We start from the raw sequence: 20,259 nt of genomic DNA on the forward strand, positions 1-20,259 counted from the left end.
CACTGAAGCACCTTCACTACAAATGGCAGTCTGTCTCCTGATGTAGTTCTGAGTCTGATTGGGCTTCCTGATGTTCTCTGTGTTACAGTGATACAGGGTCAGGATGCCTGGGGAGTGACTTACAGAGATGCACTTAAGTCACACAAACAGTGATTTCAGACTTGACTTGCGACTCGACCCAAAAGACTTCAGACTTGACTCGAGCTTCGAGACTCATCAACAACCTGTTTTCATGCAATTATTGCTTTTTAAATCAAAATGTATTCATATATTTCTATTTTCTTTTATTGGCGTATATACGTTGGGAAACGTATGATGAGCTGCATGTCCCCTGCCCTTTGCCATAATGTGCAATGTTATTGCACAATGCGCATGTGAGTGCATGTGTAACACTCTTCTTTCTGCTCTCAACGGGGGGGGTCGCTTTTTTCTTTTTCTTCCCCCCAGGCCTACCCTGCTTGCTATCTTGTCTCGTGCTGTCTGCTGTTTCTTGTACTTTTAGAGTCTCTCTCTCTGCACTGCTCCTAAACTACGAATTATGGATTTGATTAACTGGTCTCTCGGCGCAATTGACACCATATTCTCGACGAGAAGCTCGGGTTCGGGGGAACCTGACTGCCCTGCCGGGACGTTCGCAGCCGGCTACACGATGGACGCGTGGGAGAGGTGGCGGGTCGTGTGTCTGGCGGTTCTTTCCGTGGAGGACATTGAAGATATCTACCTATTCGGAACCATGATAACAGGTCTTTTGCTGATTGGCTCAGGCATTGCCCTGGTTTATCGAGAAATTAAAGTGAAGACGGGAACAGAGTAAATTACCAGGCTGCCCGTCATGGTTGAAGCTGTGGGCAGAGCTGTCGGAACTCAAATTGTGACTCTGAACTCCATGAGCCACAAATTGGATACTGTGATTATCATGGGCCCAAAATTGGATACCATCTTGGAGAGACAGTCAGCTCTGGACAAGCTGGACAACATCTTGGGGAAACTCACGGTTTTGGCAAGGAAATTTGATCGTTACGGAGACCAGAGGGGACATTTCAGAGAAGTCGGGAGTGACTAACTGCCGGTTCCTCAACCCCAAGACAAAACAAATTCCAACCTTATCTTTTCGGCTCCTGAACCAGCGCTGGCCTTGGCCAAGGCCGGTGTTGAATACTCACTCCCCCTGGAGCACTACAGCGAGGCACACTCTTCATTTTCCCCACCCGACTCCCACAGACACCTGTTGATTGTTGACTCGTACTGGGTCCTGTTTCAGGGCTGACTCCATGGCAACCGGCTGTGTATCGCAATGACAATCGTGCGGACTGAGTAAACCAGATTACGGGGGCCAGACGTAGCTTGACTAATCAGGCCTACACATACACAAACTTTGACATACATACAGATTTGCAACCACACCCCAGCCCCCTATCCAGCGCCTTCACCGCTTCTTCCCCCAGTCAGGCGGGCAGGTCTGGGGCCAGCGCCTTTGTTTGGCTGCAGGACCAGATGTCTGTTTGCCTGTCCTGGACTACCTCTACTCCATGACCCCCATCCCGATGCACCCATCATCCCACCCCCACTGCGTGTCATGTTATATTGTTATGTTGTGTTATGTGCAGCAGTGCAAATGTACTGTTATGTGGTGTGCAGCAGTGCAAATGTATTGCTTGTGTGCTTATGTGCTGAGGTGTTTTTTTCCTGTTCCCACACTGTACCCCTATTCAGGGGCATAGTCTGGGAGTTGCCTTTTTCTCCTCGTCTCTCCTCATGTCATGCTGTATTTTCTTCCCAATTATATGTGTATGTACCTTGTTACGCTTTGTGATTTATATCTGTGAAATGCGCTCTATAAATAAATTTTACTTACTTACTTACTTACTAACACATGCACTATGCCTTATGTGCGCCCACTCCCATATCAAAAAATGCATTGACGATGGCGACACCAAGTCCTCCCGGAATTGTGCCTTTTGTCATTAGTTTTGCTTTCAATAACTTTGTAATCAGTGGCAGTAAGTGAACAGTTACATACAAGGTGTGTGGCACCAAGATAAATGATGCCGGATCAGCAACGTTGACCTTCATCAGGCATCTCAAAACGCACCCAGATAGGTCAGTCACTTGCTAATGTGAAAGAGACATTACATTTAGCATATATCGTCACAGGTAACAAGCTAACCATCGCAAAGTGTTGTGCTAATGCTGGGAACAGGCAAATGGTATCTTTATAGTTGTATCCATATGATGTGATGGACTTAGGGTAATATTTTTTTTTCAATACAGATGTTTCCCTCAAACTTTGAACACTAAAAAATGTAATGCATGATGAGATTGGGCTTTACAGCCACTTAGTAACACAGACAAATGCAGTGCATATAATGAAATGTTGAAGTTACAGTTATGGAATTGAAACAGAGTTCTTAATTTGTGTTTCTTCAGATTCCATTGCATACTGTATGGATGGTAGCTACAGCACATGCTTTGAATTCATAAGATTTAACAATACAGAGTTACGGACAGATCAGATGGAGATGGAGACTTGAGACTTGGACTTGTGGCAAAAGACTTGAGACTTGACTTGGACTCAAGCTCAAAGACTTGAGACTCGACTTGGACTTCCAAAAAATGACTTGTGAACATCTCTGGTAATTATCTTCACTCGAGTTTCGGCGCGCAAAAGTCACCGGACGACAAAATCCTCCGTACTGAGAAATACAGAGAGAGTTGTGTGGAGCTGATAGTCTTCTAAGTAATGACAACAACACTGTCAGAGTGTGCACATGATACAAGCCTTATGTGATCGCGCCCCCATCCCTCCCCAACGCAGTTGCTAGTAGCTACGGAGGACATAGAAGATTGAAAAAACATGAGAGGTAAGAGGTAGAGTTAAGAGGTCTTCACTCAAGTTTCGGTGTGCGAAAGTCACCGGACGACACAATCTTCTGAACACAGCCGTACTGAGAAATACAGAGAGAGTTGTGTGGAGCTGATAGTCTTGATTAGCTTTGTAACAACTCATTTGGCAATGGCTTGAATGTAACAGACGTTCATTAAAGCTATAGTGCGTAGTTTCTGTGTCCCCCATGAGGAATTCTAAGTAATGACAACAAAACTGTCGGCGCGGCCACATGATACAAGCCTTATGTGCGCACGCACGATGAACCGAATATTTCATATTTTGATTCATCAGTCCATAGCACCGTCTTCAGGTCTTCAGTAGTCCATTGACGATGTTTCTTGGCCCAGGCAAGCCTCTTTTTCTTATTCTGACGTCTTAGCAATGGCTTTCTTACTGCAACTCGACCTATCAAACCTGCAGCTCGAAGTCTTCTCTTTACAGTTGAAACTGAGACTTGCGTATTACGACCACTATTAAGCTGTGCTTGAAGCTGTTGTCCTGTGAGCCGCCTATCACGCAAGAAGTTGACTCTCAGAAACTTGTCTTCTGATTCTGTTGTGGCTTTGGGTCTGCCAGACCTCTTCCTGTCAGAGTTTCCTCCAGTTTCTAAGTGCCTTTTGATGGTGAAGAATACTGTACTCACTGACACCTTGACTTTCTTCGCAATTTCTCTGTAGGAAAGACCAACATTCTTAAGTGTTATGATGGTCTGTCTCTCTTCCATTGTTGATTGCCTTTTCCCTGCCATTTTTATAGCAACACTACTTTAACATATTAATGAAACTACTTTCTGCAGTACAATACTGTTCAAATAATGCTCACAAGGGTATGGTACCACAGTGTGTTCCAACAATACTTTTATACAAACAGAGGGGGTTATAAGTAATCCAGACAAGTTGGAACACCTGTGGGAATTCGTAGCACCAACTTTCAAAGCTTGATCAACCTCCATTGCTGCAGAACAGCTTTACGTTGTTTACCCATTTCTTGTTCCCTGAAAAAGGCCTTTTTGTAAAATACTGAAATGTATTTTTCAGTTTTGGGTAACCTTTCTTTTTTTTAACCTCAGGCAGTTCACCACTTACCTTTGTACCATTTCAAGCTATTCACTGGACTTGAACTGCTAAAATTTCAATAAAAAACAAAAACAATTGGGGTGTTCTAAAACTTTTTACCGGTAGCGTATGTACAAGTGACATATTCAATCTTGGCCTAGTGTCTTCTCATACCCAAGCCTTAATTTTCATAAACCATATTTTAAGAACTTAATGCATCTTTTGCAAAACAACAGTAAGAATAATTTGCTCATTTTAACTGGGAGATTTACAGACATTTGTCTGCTCACAGTCTGCATTTTAATGATGTAAAAAGGAAGGAAGTCAGGACACCACAGAAGACGCATACTGTCTTCAAAGACCACATCCTCCCTCAATGAATGTAGACATGTTCATTGTGAGTTCCTGACACACAGTATTTCTCATGTATGTGATCTACCTGCTGATGTGTCAGAGACCAGAGGAGCAGCTATGAGTTTAACAGCAGCAGCGAGTGGATTTGTTGTCTTCCTTCTCTCTGTACAAGGTACTGTAGTGCACATCTACATTTACAATATATTGTAAGTAAGTAAGTAAGTAAAATTTATTTATACAGCGCTTTTCACAGACAAGGTCACAAAGTGCTTTACAATGTGCATAAACAATAAAACATGGTAAAAATAGTCAATAGAATAAGATACAAGTACAACAGAATCAATTTTCAAATAAATAAAAGACATAGGCTACCCGAAAGCTAGCCTGAACAAGTGAGTCTTCACTTGTCCCTTAAAACAATCCACATTCTCCGCAAACCTAATGCTAGTTGGTAAAGCAGTCCAGAGTCTGGGCGGCCATAGCCTTAAAAGCTCTGTCCCCACATGTTTTCAGACGAGTCGTGGCATGACAAGCAGATTTTTGATTAACAGACCTGAGAGACCGGGATGGAGTGTGTAAATGAATTAAGTTAGCAAGATAGACAGGGGCCTGACCATGTAGAGCCCTGTAGGTTATGGTCAGAATCTTGAATTGGATCCTGTAAGCTACAGGAAGCCAGTGAAGGGAGCAGAGCAAAGGGGTGATATGGGTACACCTGTTTGATCTTGTAAGAAGCCTAGCAGCAGCACTCTGAATGGACTGCAGGCGATGAATGACAGATTTATTGACTGAGGAGAAAAGTGAATTGCAATAGTCAATACGGGAGGAAATGAAAGCATGGATGAGCATCTCCAGTTCTAACTGAGAGACCACAGCCCTTAATTTGCTAATATTGCGTAAATGGAAAAAACAGGATTTGGTCACTGATTTGATATGAGAGTAAGGCATTTAGCGGCTTTTATTATTGATACTATAACACAGCTTTCATGAGCTGAAATTGATTTTGAATCCTGACAAAACAAATGTCATGATGTTCACAAAATCAAAGAAAGAGCCACTGAACCTTCCATCTTTTTTTACGTTTCAGTGCAATGTGACTGAGTCTGTATCTTCATATAAATACCTAAAATTCTTAATTGACGATTCTCTCTCTTTTAAACCTTGAATTCAGCAACTTGTGAAGAAGTTGAAGCTGAGGCTGGGTTTTTATTTCAGAAATAAGTCTTGCTTTTCTTTTGATGCAAAAAGGAAACTTGTTGCTGCTACTTTTATGTCTGTGTTTGACTATGGTGCTGTTTAATATATGCATCTTCCTAATGCCTTCACTTCTTAGATACTGTATACCATGGAGCATTGAGGTCCATAACAAATCTTAAGGCCCTAACTCACCATTGATCCCTGTATGCTAGGGTTGGTTGGCCTGCTTTGTCCATCCGTAAACTTAATCACTGGCATGGCCTTTATATTTACATATGTATATTAGTGTTTTATGTAAACTACTTTGAATTGCATTTTGCTTTCATGTGCTATAGAAATAAAGTTATCTTTTTCCTACAATCTCCAGCCTGTCAGTCATTCCCCAGGGCAATAAGAACCCTGTTCTGCTTGCCTGCCTGCCTGTCTGTATCCGCACCACGGCCACTTTTGGCTCGCCATTATTTTCTTTTGCAGCAAACGCTGTACGCGTGGACTTGGGGTCACGCTCAGAGAGTTCCCAATTTATAGATTGATACTGTGAGGTCTGAGGGTTTTTTCAAATGTTGTGTCTTCTCTACCAAGAAGGTGATGTTTTTGGCTTGATTTGTTTGTCTGTTGGTTTGTTTGTTTGTCTGTCTTTTTAGCCTCGTGAGCTCCAGTTTTCCACTCGCAGATCAGTCTGGCATCTTGAGATAGAGAAAATTTGGAGCAGTTCGCCAAACGACTGGGCCAATCAGTGTTGGTTTTGAGGCGGGTTAGGTGGTGATAAACAGTTGGTTTATCCAATCAGCTAGCTAACCAGTATTTTCAGAAAGCGGTAGCCCTAATTCTGTTAGCCGCTTGCTAATGATTTTTTCTCTTGAATCCTTCTTTTGGAATATGGACCGGGAACCTGAAATGGTGCCTTTTATTCAGAAATTCTCGTTACACAAACGGCACATATCCTTTACCAACATGTTGCTTGCTTGCTGAGCTAACGAGCTATGCTTTGCCTGCAGAAGCAGGGGCGGGCTTGTGGTTGTATTTTCATACGCTTCGTGGATCTGATTGGTTGATTTGGCCCATCTATCACCAACGTAGGTGATAGACAGATGGTTTATCCAATCAGCTAACCAGTATTTTCGCCCCTTCTCAAAAGTTCTCCAACGGAAAGTTCCCAGATGGATATGCCGAGCAAATGCAAAGCAATCCATCTGGCGGAGTCAGGTTACTGTCTTTTAGCAGGATTACAGAAAAAAACACTTCACTTTTCAGAGCTGATCTGAATCACAGGGCGGATGGGAAAATTCACACTGCATTAGCATTGTGAAATAGAGCATGGCTTGGTGGAGGTCTGTGCTCTCAGAGTTGCCCTTTTAGTTTCCTGTGTTTTCATCCCATTTTAAATGTAGGACATCTCTGCACACAGTTTATCCAGCGGAGCCACCTAAACAAGCCAACATTATTAAAAGTACTTTTTCTAATCAACATCATTATCAACATTGTGTGCCTACACCAAATGTTACCAGTCTGCAGGTTTATGTGTGTTACACATCCATGTTTGGTTGAAAATCACAGCCATGTGTGAGTTTCTCACACCTCAGTGTTCTGCATTTCTTTACAGTTTCCGTTCTACAGCAGCCTGACCACCGACAAAAAAAGCAACCAAGCAAAGCTGATTCTATATTTATGTGTGTGTATCTGGGATCTCTGTCCAGAAAAGTGCAGTCCCAGGAACAGCTAACATTAAGATACTCTCAGGTCTCTAATATATATATATATATATATATATATATATATATATATATATATATATATATATATATATATATATATATATATATCTACACTGTATATTAGTATCTTGCTATTTCTCTCTCTGGGACAAGTCTGTGTGTGTTATCTACATGTCACACTATTTGCCCTCACCTCAGTGTTCTGCATTTCTCTACAGTTTCCATTCACACTCTGCAGCAGCCTGAGTGACCACAGACAGAAAAGCAACCGTGCAAGCAGATTCTTTTATTTCTGTACACTTCACCCTTCTAATATTAATCTTCTGCCTTTTTATTTTGTTCACAGGTTCAATACAACCTGTTCCTTCACTGCACCCTCTGTATGATGTCCTGCCTCAGTGCACCTAGAGATTAACTGCAGAGCAGAGATCATGTGTTCAGCTGTGACTGTTCCTTAGCATTATAAATTCTCTGTAAAACTGAATGATATGCATATTTCAACATTCTTCTTTTCCCTTTAGCATAAACCAGAAATAACATTAATACTTGATTTATATACACATTTTTAAAAACAGACATATGAATTCCCCAACAAAGAAGTACAAATATAGACCATTTCACAGATATGAACATAAACATCCTGAATCGCCCCAAGTTGATTACCTGTTGCAGTGACATCAGCTGACAGGAAGTTAACAAGGGGCCAGTCTGTTGCCTAGCAGTGTGATACAGAATAAGTCTTAAGCTCAGTTCTAGTTAAGATGAATATGCAGTAAAACAGTCTAAAGTTGGTCCACGCTCCCCGACCCAAAAACAAGTTGGTACTATCAGATTATCTTTGTCTAACACTGACTTAAAGTGGAACGGCATGAGAACAGAAGTAGTTTTGGGAAATGTAGTTTCACACACTGAAGAGCCTTCACTACATGTAAGTCTGTCTCCTGATGTAGTTCTGAGTCTGATTGGGCTTCCTGATGTTCTCTGTGTTACAGTGATACAGGGTCAGTATGGCTGGGGAGTGACTTACACCTCTACTCAGATCTGTGCTGTTAAAGGATCAACAGTGGAAATACACTGCAGCTACAGATACCCATCCAGATGGAAAGGGAGTGTTACTACACTTGAGAGAACATTATGGTTTACTAAAATGAATTATTCTGAACCTGTAGATCTGATAACAGACTCAGAATATTCAGGTCGTGTGCAGTACAGTTATAAAAACAAGGACTGCACTCTGAGAATCTCAGACCTGAGAGAGAGAGACTCAGCTGTGTACAAGTTCAGGTTCACAAGAAACCAAGAAGGTGGAAGATATATCGGTTCACCTGGAGTCACTTTGTCTGTCACAGGTAATATTTTCATTAATAAATACTTCCAGATAAACCAACACAGTACATTTAAAAACTCTGAACATGTTGATAACGAATAATAAGTGTGTGAAATTACTTTTAACAAACAGTTAATAAATAAATACAGTTACTAATTGCTCGCTGCTATTTCTAGGAATTGCAACTGTTGTGGTGATGTGTATGTACTTTTTTTTTTTTTTTAGAACCTGTGATGAAATATTATTTCTTGTTCTCATGTGCAGCTCTGCAGGTGCAGGTGACCAGAGTCCATCAGACCTATGCATGGCTGAAGTGTCACAGCAGCTGCAGTCCAGCTGGTGGTCTCTCCTACGTCTGGTTCAAGAACAGAGAACACATTACCTCGGTGGAGACATCTACTTATACAACCTGGTTTAATCCCACAGACGTCTTCTCCTGTGGGTTGAAAGGACATGAGAAGTTCCCCTCTCCTTCAGTGTGTGAGTTTACTGTGTCAGGACACAAACACACTGACATTACAATACAATGACAATTTCAGACGTAATCTCACTGGAGTCTTCTGATTCTTAATGGAGGTGCAGCAGGATTATTCATAGAAACAAAAATCACTTCAGTAGTAGAAATATTCAGATATACTTTATGTTCTGATGTTACATTTCAAAATTCTTTCCTACTATTATTTCAGGACGATTTGAACTATAAAATATGCTGTTGCTTCATTTTATATTTAATAATTCTGTTATTGAGATGCTCCATGACTTGATGATTTATGATGTCATGGCCAAAAGCTCTAAACTGCAGTTAATTGAACAGTTTTGGACTGAAACAGAATCCATACTGTCAGCTTGTTAATTTGATTTTAAACTTTAAAATGGAGTTTCTGAAGATTTATTTATGACAGTATTTATGTTAGTAAGGATGAATCTGAAAACCATTTGATTATATTCACATTTATTGTCATCTCACAGAGAACAGATACTGACTCAACAGAATGCACAACTTGACTGCTACTATAACCACAGGGACTTGATAAAATAATCTGAAACTGGCCGGTAACATCTGCAAACTATAACAACAAAACTAAAACAGCATCTGAACACAAACAAGACTGAATATTTATGTTCAGTCTTGTAAAGATAACACGTGTGTAGGTAATGATGTAACAGCTGTGAGTAGAAAGAAATATTAGGAGGTAGTTTGTTGTATTTTTCTAATTCATGGGGACGGCCCAATTTCACAGATATAAACATAAACATCCTGAATCGCCCCAAGTTGATTACCTGTTTTAGTGACATCAGCTGACAGGAAGTTAACAAGAGGCCAGTCTGTTGCCTAGCAATGGATTTCTATTGAAAAGGTCTGTAAGAAAAAAATCTGTGTGATACAGAATAAGTCTTAAGCTCAGTTCTAGTTCAGATAAAACTGCAGTAAAACAGTCTAAAGTTGGTCCACGCTCCCCGACCCAAAAACCAGTTGGTACTATCAGATTATCTTTGTCTAACACTGACTTAAAGTGGGACGGCATGAGAGCAGAAGTAGTTTTGGGAAATGTAGCTTCACACACTGAAGAGCCTTCACTACATGTAAGTCTGTCTCCTGATGTAGTTCTGAGTCTGATTGGGCTTCCTGATGTTCTCTGTGTTACAGTGATACAGAGTCAGGATGGCTGGGGAGTGACGTACACCTCTACTCAGATCTGTGCTGTTAAAGGATCAACAGTGGAAATACACTGCAGCTACACATACCCATCCACAATGAGGTATCAAACTAAGGTGGACAAAACTTTATGGTTTACTAAAGGGAGTAATAAAGCACCTGTAGATCTGAAAACAGATTCAGACTACACAGGTCGTGTGGAGTATTTCTTTCATAACGACGACTGTACTCTGAGAATCAGAGACCTGAGAGAGAGAGACTCTGCTGAGTACAAGTTCAGGTTCATAACAAACCGTGGTGGTTTCACTGGTTCACCTGGAGTCACTCTGTCTGTTACAGGTAATATTTTCATTGTAATATTTTGACCAATTCTTTTTCTTGTGAATCTTTTGTCTGTCTCCTTGCATGCATGTACTGAAATGGTTTAGTTTGAAATGACATTTCTAATCTATCTGGACAGTTCCAGACCTCCAGGTGCAGGTGACAAGATCATGGACCCAGGGAGAGCTGAGGTGTCACAGCAGCTGTAATGTACCTGATAATCCTTCATATGTCTGGTTCAATAATGGACAGAAACTGGATGGAGAAACATCTTCTTCTCTCAGAGTCTCTGTTGAAGATAATAACAACTATTCCTGTGCTGTTACAGGATATGAAGATTACCGCTCTCCTCCAGTGTGTGAGTTTACTCCAGTGTCACTAATAAAAGAGCAAACTTAGAAAACTATAGATTTTAATGTGAGAAACTCAAGACATTATGTGTAATATTTGAGTTTATATTCAGTCACTCATTCAACTTTTGTATTAACAAGAACATGATTTCAACGTGTACATTTTCTCCTCACCAGATGACCCACTGTATTATTCATGATATAAATAAATTTCTGTATAGTGACTTTTTATTGTTTTTAATGAAATGTGTCTTTACACATTTTCTCCTCCAGATGGTCCAAAGCTTCCCTCTGTGTCAGTGAGTCCCTCTGCTGAGATAGTGGAGGGCAGTTCAGTGACTCTGAACTGTAGCAGTGATGCTAACCCAGCAGCTAAATACACCTGGTACAAAAATGGTAAACCTCTCAATAAAAAAACACTGCTTGTCTTCTGCTCCATCCAGTCCTCTGACTCTGGACAGTATTATTGTACAGCTGAGAATGAGCTGGGGAGGACATCTAGATCCTTCTCTATTGATGTGAAATGTGAGTATTAATCCTAATTTAAAAAGCCACATTCAGCTGATGATTGCCCTTTAAGGCTTGCTTTGCTGACCACATCTGCTGTATATGTAGTTACAGTCTTGTTTGGCAGCAAGATTAATCCTGTGGTTAAGGGCTGTCAAAATATTCATAATCCAGTCACAAACCCATATTTTGTTATCATATTCATAGTTATATCTATGTCTTATTTGTTTCTGTAATCATTGTTTGTTTTTAATATTTAACGTGCTAATGTATACACCAATAATCAAGGCAAATTCCTTGTAAGTACAACTTACTTGGCAATGAAGAATTTTCTAATTTTTATATTTTAAAGTCAATTTATATTAATAGATCTCTTTCAAAGCTTCCCTCCGGTGGGATAGTGGTAGGAGTTCAGTCAATCTGACCTGTAGCTGGAAAATCCAAAATCTTCCTTGTAAAATGAATCTGTAAAGAGTTCACATTTCAGCTGAAGCCTGCAACCTGGTCAGAAAATAGGTTCTTAAAGGACATGAGGATAACTCATTCACAGTGGGTTTACTCTGTGTCACTAAAAGTGTCCAACATTTGCTCGAGGTAAATTTACATCATATCACACATTACACATTAAAATGAACGTAATCTGAAATATAACATTAAGAATGAGATTGTAGTAATAAAGCCACTTAAAGAGGCTGAGGTCAAAGCCACTAGACCATTACCTGATGTTCCTCTCCACTGCCGTTGTGAGATTATGGTTTGGCTCCCAGGTTCAGGAGCCAATAGGTGGAGATGGACATCACAGCTGTAAAATTAGAGTTCATGTTTCAAAATTCTACAGATGATAAGAGAAACGGGCTCTACTAACCCACCTTACTGTACTGTATGTCTAATGTATATTTCTAATAATTATCAGTTATCCAACCAGTCATATTTTATTAAAACGGATGTTTTCACTTATAGATGGTCCGCAGAATACCTCTGTGTCAGTGAGTCCCTCTGCTGAAATCCTGGAGGGCAGTTCAGTGAATCTGACCTGTAGCAGTGATGCTAACCCAGCAGCTAACTACACCTGGTACAAGGAGAATGAAGACTCACCAAAAGCATCAGGACAGATCTTCACCATCACTGACTTCAGAGCTGAACACAGTGGGAATTATTACTGTGAAGCCCAGAACAAAAGAGGACGTCAGAAATCCACCTTACATCTCATTGTTGTAGCAGGTACGTTAAGTCATACTCACCCATTTACTCCCACATGATCTTAACCTTCCACTTCTTTATCTACCTATCTGATGACAAATACATGTCAACATGAATACATTTGCAAATTAAATGTTTGCACAAAACAATAATTATTAATCCAGAGGTTTGACATTCATAAAAACTCACATCAACACACATTGTTGGAAAGATAATTTTTACATTGCAGGACAAAACTAATGAACAAATAAAAGCAGTGCAGCCATCCTTCCATTAGTGTGTGTTTAGGAGGGAGAAAAAAACACAAGCAAAACTACAGTACACATGAGTCATTATGTAGAATGCATCTTTCTGAGGATCTATGATCTTATGTCTAATTATCAGTTGCTAAAGGACCCAAACAACTTGTAATTCCATAATGAATCGTCTGGTTTCATCACTGTTTCCCAGGTTCAATGAAATCAGTAGCTGCTGGATCCATCACTGCTATTTTCCTGGCTATCATATTCCTCTGTGTCTTCCTATTTATTAGGTGAGCAGTTCATTTTTACTCTGATTACATTCAGTAATGCATCCTTAAGTCATTTATTTGGTTAGAATTGTATTTTGATGATTAATTTGATTGTTCATTCATTCTCCTTTCCAGAAGAAAGAGGTCCTGGAAACGAAACAGCGAGCCTGGAGAGAGACCAGACAACCAAGCTCAGGTCAGAAGAAGAGTTCAGTCAGAGTCCTCTCTCACCTGGAAACATTTGAATAATGCTTCATGTCCTCTGCTAAATTATAAGGTGCTGAGACAGGGACACTGTATAAAATAATATAAACAGACATGATAGGGTTTGTAAATAAAGAGGATTTAGGCAATACTTGAATTATATTTCCCTCTGCTGGTGATCAGTAGGCATTACACCGACAAAAATATAACTGACCTCAAACCTGTGGTTCACTTTTGGCTTTGAAAACGAGACTTGATCCCAAAACAGAGAACATGAAATAAATGTTGAAACCAGGAATTTGGAACGCCTGGTGAAGTATTTGTAAATTCACTGGAATTGCAGAACAAGCCGCTCACCTTTAACCCTGCAGATGCTTTACAATATGAGGATTTTATTTTACAGGCCACTACAAATCATACTAACAGGTCCCATATTTAGTCATGTCTTTTTTATTATAAAGCAGGTCGAGGTGCTATATAAATGCTCAATCCACAGAGAAACACACACACGGAAACTGTCTTTAAATGAGCCGTTAGGACTCCACTATGGTTCTGATGTCACAGCTGTACTATATATACTGTAGGTAGAAAGTGCCTCTACAGTGCCGTTACAGTCATTTTCTGGCAGCAATGATGGTGCAGAGACACAGAGAGTGCAGATGCAGAAGAGCTGGAAACGCTGACCAATCAGAGCAGACAAGGCTTTTTCAGGAGTGATGGTCAAATGAAGCTTCGTGAACCAGTGTCTTTACTTTCTGAACTCACTAGATGGCGCTGTCTGTTCAACAAAGGGTTTGAAAACCCATTGAATTGCCATTCCTTTAACCTTTTTCTTTGAACAGAGAGCGCCATCTAGTGAGCTCATAAAGTAAAGACACTGGTTCGCAAAGCTTCATTTGACCATCACTATTTTTCAGGAGGGGCTTAAAGAGACAGGCGCTAAAACGGAGCGTTTCAGACAAAGGTTGAATACAGGTATAATCAGACAGACAGTGTGAGGAAAATAAGGTTGTCTTTTTAGAATTAAAAGGATATTTTGCATTAAGCATTGTATCAGTAGAAACCCAGTAGTATTTTTGAATGACCGTGCTTCCCTCTCTCATGTCCCCCTGAGACTAGACTTCTCTGTATTGTGTGTCTGGAAAAAAGCCTCTGATGACGCAAAAATCGTCATTTAGTGTCATCGGAGGCATCGTTGCAGAGAGTCTATGAACTACAGCCAGGTAGTTCTGCATGTTTTCAACCCGTCCATAGGGGCTGGGACTGTCACTGGCCGATGCTAGCCGAGAGGAGCCGAGTGTCAGCCATCTTGAAACTTTGCTAAACTGGCTCTGTCTTTTCAGCAGAAAACTTTTACAACAATTATGTGCATTCAAACTACCGCACATTCGTATGTCGTTTTTATATAATGTAATTTTTATTTAAATATGTAACACCACTTGAGCCACACTGAAACGTTGTTTCATGTATATGGTTGAAATGACAATAAAACACAATAGACTTGACTCAGTTGACTGCCTCTCTATAAGTGGTAGGCGTGGCTTGTGGGTGGAAACAAAGCAAGTGCATTCTGAGATTTGGTGTCTTTCATCCACATGAGCCAAAAACACATTTTCTGGCTTTTCTCGGCCTAGAAGGCACCACTTTCTAAAAAACAAAGTCACATTTCTACTACATAAGTGACCCAATTTAAAGACATATTCATATTTCCAGAAATATCCCTTTACATATAATGTAAACATGTTCTAGAAGAAACCCCACAATACAAGTATGAACCTAAAAACGACCTTTAAACTGCCTATGTTAACTTGCCTATGTCACCTTCAGGGTTCAGTGTATGACAGTCCTTCAGCTCCAGTCCAGAGAACTCCAGCAGAGCCACACGAAGACAATTGCTATGCCAGCGTTAGCTTCTCTAAAAACCAGGAAGATGCTCTCTACTCCAACATCAGGCTAGCTCAGCCCCACAGACACAAGAAGGAAGAGGAGGACGAGGATGTGACGTACAGTGCTGTCAACTTTAAGAGTTCCAGTGCTACTACAGAGTGAGTCCATCAGAAAATGTTTTAACGTTTTTTTTATATTGGGGGTTTTTCATTCTCTAAGTATGTTTTTTTTCATTCACAGATCAGGAAATCAAAAGGCTGCGGAGGATTTATCTGAACTGTACAGCACAGTCAGCAAACACCCAAGAGTTTGAACACAACACAGATCTGAGGTCTCTTTAAAGGGCAGGGTTGGTAATGTTGAAAAACTAGCAAGATTTGAAGGAAGCATCTCCTCGGTGCTCCGTCTAACCCCTCCCCCTGCCCTCTGGGCTCCCCCCCACACACAGACGTGCACCCTTCCTCGCTACTTTAGAGCGTGTTCAAGCAGGTTGAACACACATTTATGAGTATTAGGATTAAGTTGATATACTGTATTTCATGCATTTTATGACATATTGCACAGAGCACCATTGATTATCTAATCAGGAAATAGCCCATAACAATGTGTATTCCAAGTCACGAAGACAGTGGAGGAGATAAGGAAGACATAATGAAGGGGTTCCTGTTTCACTCTTACTGGAGTAAAGACAGACCTTCCTGCTTTCCTGGGATTCAAGGAGTAAACGCCCAGGCATGCTGAGGACACAGAGGAAGGACTACACCCAGAGAGAATAAAAAGGAGTGGAACTTTGTAACTATTGCCCATAACTGGGAGACACAAGGAGGGGTCAGTTGTGTAGCCCACATGTAGGCCTGCATGTGTATTAGTATATATTTATTTATATCTTGTCTTGTCTAGTTTTGCTAGTTTTGCTTCCTGTGTTTTCCCACCTGTCTGATTGTTCTGCACCACCCTGATGTGTTTCACCTGTTGTATCTCCTGTCCCTTTTTTCATCATTAGAGACTGTTCGTTATTTATTTAAGGGGCCATCAGAGGAGTTCTGGGATCTTTAGTCATAATAGACCTGACACTCTCCTTGCCAGAAATCATTTTTCTATGACCCTCCAAAATGATTTGGAAAAAAGGCATGACCCTCCCCAACAATTTATCAATGCCTTCTGTAATGGTTTGCACTTGGCAGATATATACATATACCATTGTTCTTTTACAGCCATGACTTATGTGATTAAACCTCTGCATTCTCATCTGATGCATCCCACTCCTCTGTTATGGTGTGGTGGCCATTTCAGTAGCTTTACTCACTAACGTTGTTGTAGAAACACAATAAGCATGGAAATTAAATGCACACTTCCTGCATTACTGCATTACTTTAAATACTAAGTTACTCCTCTAGTAAACTAGTATTCACATGAAATAAAACAATAAAACAGTGAGACCATTAAGCAACGCACACTGGCTAACATTCAACACACAAACTGGTTGCTATGGACTCTTCACTAGGCTTCCTCCACTTTCAACAAAGTGGAATAAACGTATAAAAGTCCAAATCTACACAAAACCTGCAATCAATTAGTAAGATGACATCAAATGTGGCATTTAGGAAACCTTTATTGCAACGTTGGCACGGTAAGATGTCCAGACTAGTGCCACAGTAATTTTCGTTTTTTGCGTCCTGCTGCTCCCTTACCTCTTGTATTTAGCCTGTGTGTTCCCTTTGTCTTGTGTCAGATCATTTTGTTCCTGTTGTGGCTCCCCGTGTCAGTTCAAGTCAAGTTCTCTGCTTCCTGGATTTCCTTTTGTCTCAAATTCCTGGTTTTTGTACTTCCTTTGATTTTTGGATTCCCTGTTCTTGATTTCTACACTCTGGGATTAGTTTTTGCCTGCTCCTCTCAGGACTCCCTTTGTTGTTGAGTTTTTAATTTTTTGGTCAAATAAATCTTCAAACTTTCTCCTGCCTGCTCTCTGCGTTTGAGTCCTCTAAGTCCCTGATCCATGACAAAAAGTCTACATATTTATTGAGGTAACAGCAGTGTCTTTCTTCTGTCACCACATTTGGACCAAAATGTTTTTTTTTGTCTCACCAAAAAGAAAATTGTTACTGTGATATCTTCAGATATCCCTTAAGAAGGCAGACACTTCAATTTCCATTGAGCTAACTTTATTGCAGGCAACACATTGGCAATGTTACAACATGGAACATTTACTCTATGTTATACTGCCGCTCCCCGCTCTATGTAAACTCCCTATACCCAATACGATGGAGCCCCCTACTGGTCGTAGACTGTAATAGCATTCAACAGTCACTACGTAACATCCCTCCCCCCTTAAATGGGAACTACTCTGTTTACTCAAAACTTGGTTTTCCTCCCACACGTAAGAAAACAACAACAAACAAAGGTGACTCAATGTTGAAAAACCCATCAGTGTGTCCTTCCTCCCCCACCCATTTTTCTTATCAACAGTCAGTTTCCGTGACAACACAGCCACTTTAAAACATAAACTTGGAAACCTCAAACATTTCAGTCCCAAAACAAGTATCCTGAAAACAACGTGATGCTAGGTAAATCCGGCAAATGTACGCTTTACACCAAATAACGTCTCATCTTTGCATCACTAACGTGACCCTCATTTTACATAGTCCTTCATAAAAGCTGGTGGCTTCCTGTTCCTGTGAGGTCGGATCAACACCTTAGTTGGCGAACCACCAGGTGCAGTGTCCTCTTCGTTATGTGTCACCATGGGCACAACTTTGTCATCCCTCTGTGTCGTAGTTGTGCCCTGTGTCTCTATGCTGGTCACTGGGGGTACAGCGGCACACTCCTCTTCCTCTGTGAGCTCCAGCGTTGAAACTGGCACCTCCTGCTCCAGCTTGCTGAACAGTTAATCTACATGCCGCCTCACCACTTTACCATTTCCCAGCAACTTTGTAGGAAACGGTCCCAGTCATCTCCTGAATCAATCCTGGGATCCACTTAGGTCCCCATCCATGGTGTTTGGTGTAAGATATTTTATTATGTAGGCTAACCTCTCAGTTGAAGCTTAGGAGGAAGTTGAAGTAAGCATGAGCTTTTATTTTGAAGGGGAAAACGGCGTGTACTTTCGGACGTTGGTTTTGGTCTGTGTTGGTTTTGAAAAATAAAGTGAGACGTGCAGTGCCGTCTTGGTTCCGGCATTGGAAGCCCGTGTCTTCATTTTAGAGTCAAACAGTGAGTTTAGACAATTAAGAAACGCTCGGTTACATTGGTGGCAGCGGTGGGATTTGCCTTTATTTTTGTTTTCTTCTATGGTTATGGAGTTTATGCTGTTTATTTTTGTTCTTCATATTATGGCTGTTACTGTTTAGAAACGGGGACGTTTCTTTTCGGAGGAGGGGAGGTATGTAAGATATTTTATTATGTAGGCTAACCTATGTGTAACCTATTATGTAGTTGAAGCTTAGGAGGAAGTTGAAGTAAGCATGAGCTTTTATTTTGAAGGGGAAAACGGAAGTGAAAAAAGCGTGTACTTTCGGACGTTGGTTTTGGTCTGTGTTGGTTTTGAAAAATAAAGTGAGACGTGCAGTGCCGTCTTGGTTCCGGCATTGGAAGCCCGTGTCTTCATTTTAGAGTCAAACAGTGAGTTTAGCCTGTTAAGATTCGGCTGAAATTTCATGCTTTTTGGTCTAAACGACATACCCAAATTAAAAGTGGTACAGCTCCCATATACTTTGACACTCTGGGGTGTGCCTGACATCATTGGAAAGGAAACACTCTAAATGTTTTGTTAAAAGTGTCAGGGTGAGTCTAGGCCTTACTTACACAGAGTTACAGAGGCTAGAATGGAGGGTTTTTATTTCCGTCCAAGTCATACATCTGTTAAATGATTAAAATAAAATACTGTAAACACATCTGGTAAGATACAGATACACCCATGCCATAACCACATGTCTCAGCTTACTATAGAAAAAACCCAGAAGCCAAAAGACTTAAAATTTGATTTTATATGAATTTTTTCTACAGAAATGTCTGTCCGTTTTTCTTATTTTAGTTTGAAAAGTTCAAAGAAAAAAGCGTATAAATACATAACAAAACACTTCTCAAATACACAAACACACCCACATCAATCCCACACATACTAGAAATAACTATATACATGAATATATAGATATAAGTAATTACAAATTCCATAGGCTGTGATATTCTGGTGATAGGCCCAATTTTTGCTTTGACAGAGCTCCTGCCAATACAGGGTTAAAATGTCATGCCCATATTTGGTATCATTCGAATTGTCTGCTCATTGGCTACAAAGCTAGATGGGTCTTGTTGCATTTAATTCTAAGCGGTGCGAGTAAATAGGCTCGTTCGAGATGAGCCAGATCTGCGCAGAATCGATCACCGGCGATCGGCGCCCAATGCATGCCGGTTAGATTTGTGTCCGACTTGATCCCGACTTGCTCTGACGTCATGCACACGTGGGCAACGATAATCTCACGAGACCAAGGCGGCCGCAGTTCTGAGACGCAGGTAGCGCAGTTGCTTTTCACCAACTGCAAGAGCCAGGCGGACGCAGGTGGACCCAGGGCATGCTGGGAAACGCCGGCCTCTCAGCTGATCAAACAGCTGATTGGTTCAGAATCGACTCAACATGATGACGTTTTATATAAACTTTTTATTGATTTTCAATCGGAGGGATTTTAACTGTGATTTGTCTGATTTAAAAGCTTATTCTGTACAGAACACATGTTGTGTGGCTGATAGTTGTGTTTAAAAGTCAGAGAGACTAAATCTGTTCAGATTACGGATCATCTACAGTCTGTTTATTAAAATCAGCAACAGATCGCATGTAGAGAATTTTGACAGCTATTTTGTCATAATAAAAACAACTGGAGACTGTGTAGGAGCTGATATAGGGGTCTGATAACATTTTATTAAATCGGAATCGGACCACCGTGTTTCTGTCACTTCCTGTTCAGCCTGAAGGCTGCTGGAGTCAGCTGGAAAACTGTCCGACTTGAGAGCGGACTTTTGTCACCGCCCCCTGCTGCTGCCGCCTGCTCTCGTCTACTTTACAGGCGAGGCGCAGTTCATCTCGAATGAGCCTAATG

General features: G+C 40.8%; 2 protein-coding genes across 2 annotated transcripts in view; both read left to right on the top strand.

Annotated features, from left to right (window-relative positions):
* The window catches only part of LOC120559226, a 339,258-nt gene that overhangs the window by 126,745 nt on the left and 192,254 nt on the right, over nt 1-20,259 (top strand). Inside the window, exons 10-11 of the mRNA XM_039800789.1 lie at nt 8,201-8,557; nt 8,800-9,015. Coding sequence (XP_039656723.1) covers nt 8,201-8,557; nt 8,800-9,015 — 573 coding nt within the window. The remainder of the gene's footprint in view (nt 1-8,200; nt 8,558-8,799; nt 9,016-20,259) is intronic.
* Nucleotides 10,802-16,420, top strand: LOC120559524 (B-cell receptor CD22-like). Its single transcript, XM_039801262.1, has 7 exons — nt 10,802-10,871; nt 11,307-11,388; nt 12,331-12,591; nt 13,021-13,102; nt 13,217-13,277; nt 15,113-15,330; nt 15,413-16,420. Exons 1-7 carry the CDS (start codon nt 10,845-10,847, stop codon nt 15,483-15,485), a joined length of 804 nt encoding a protein of 267 aa, XP_039657196.1. The 5' UTR covers nt 10,802-10,844; the 3' UTR covers nt 15,486-16,420.

Source organism: Perca fluviatilis, chromosome 1, assembly GCF_010015445.1.
Source record: "Perca fluviatilis chromosome 1, GENO_Pfluv_1.0, whole genome shotgun sequence".
Classification (NCBI taxonomy): Eukaryota; Metazoa; Chordata; class Actinopteri; order Perciformes; family Percidae; genus Perca; species Perca fluviatilis.

Coding starts and splice junctions, on each gene's coding strand:
- LOC120559524 (XM_039801262.1), top strand. CDS start 10,845: ATGAAGATTACCGCTCTCCTCCAGTGT. Junction 10,872..11,306: donor TTACCGCTCTCCTCCAGTGT/GTGAGTTTACTC, acceptor TGCTCCATCCAG/TCCTCTGACTCTGGACAGTA. Junction 13,103..13,216: donor TGTGTCTTCCTATTTATTAG/GTGAGCAGTTCA, acceptor TCTCCTTTCCAG/AAGAAAGAGGTCCTGGAAAC.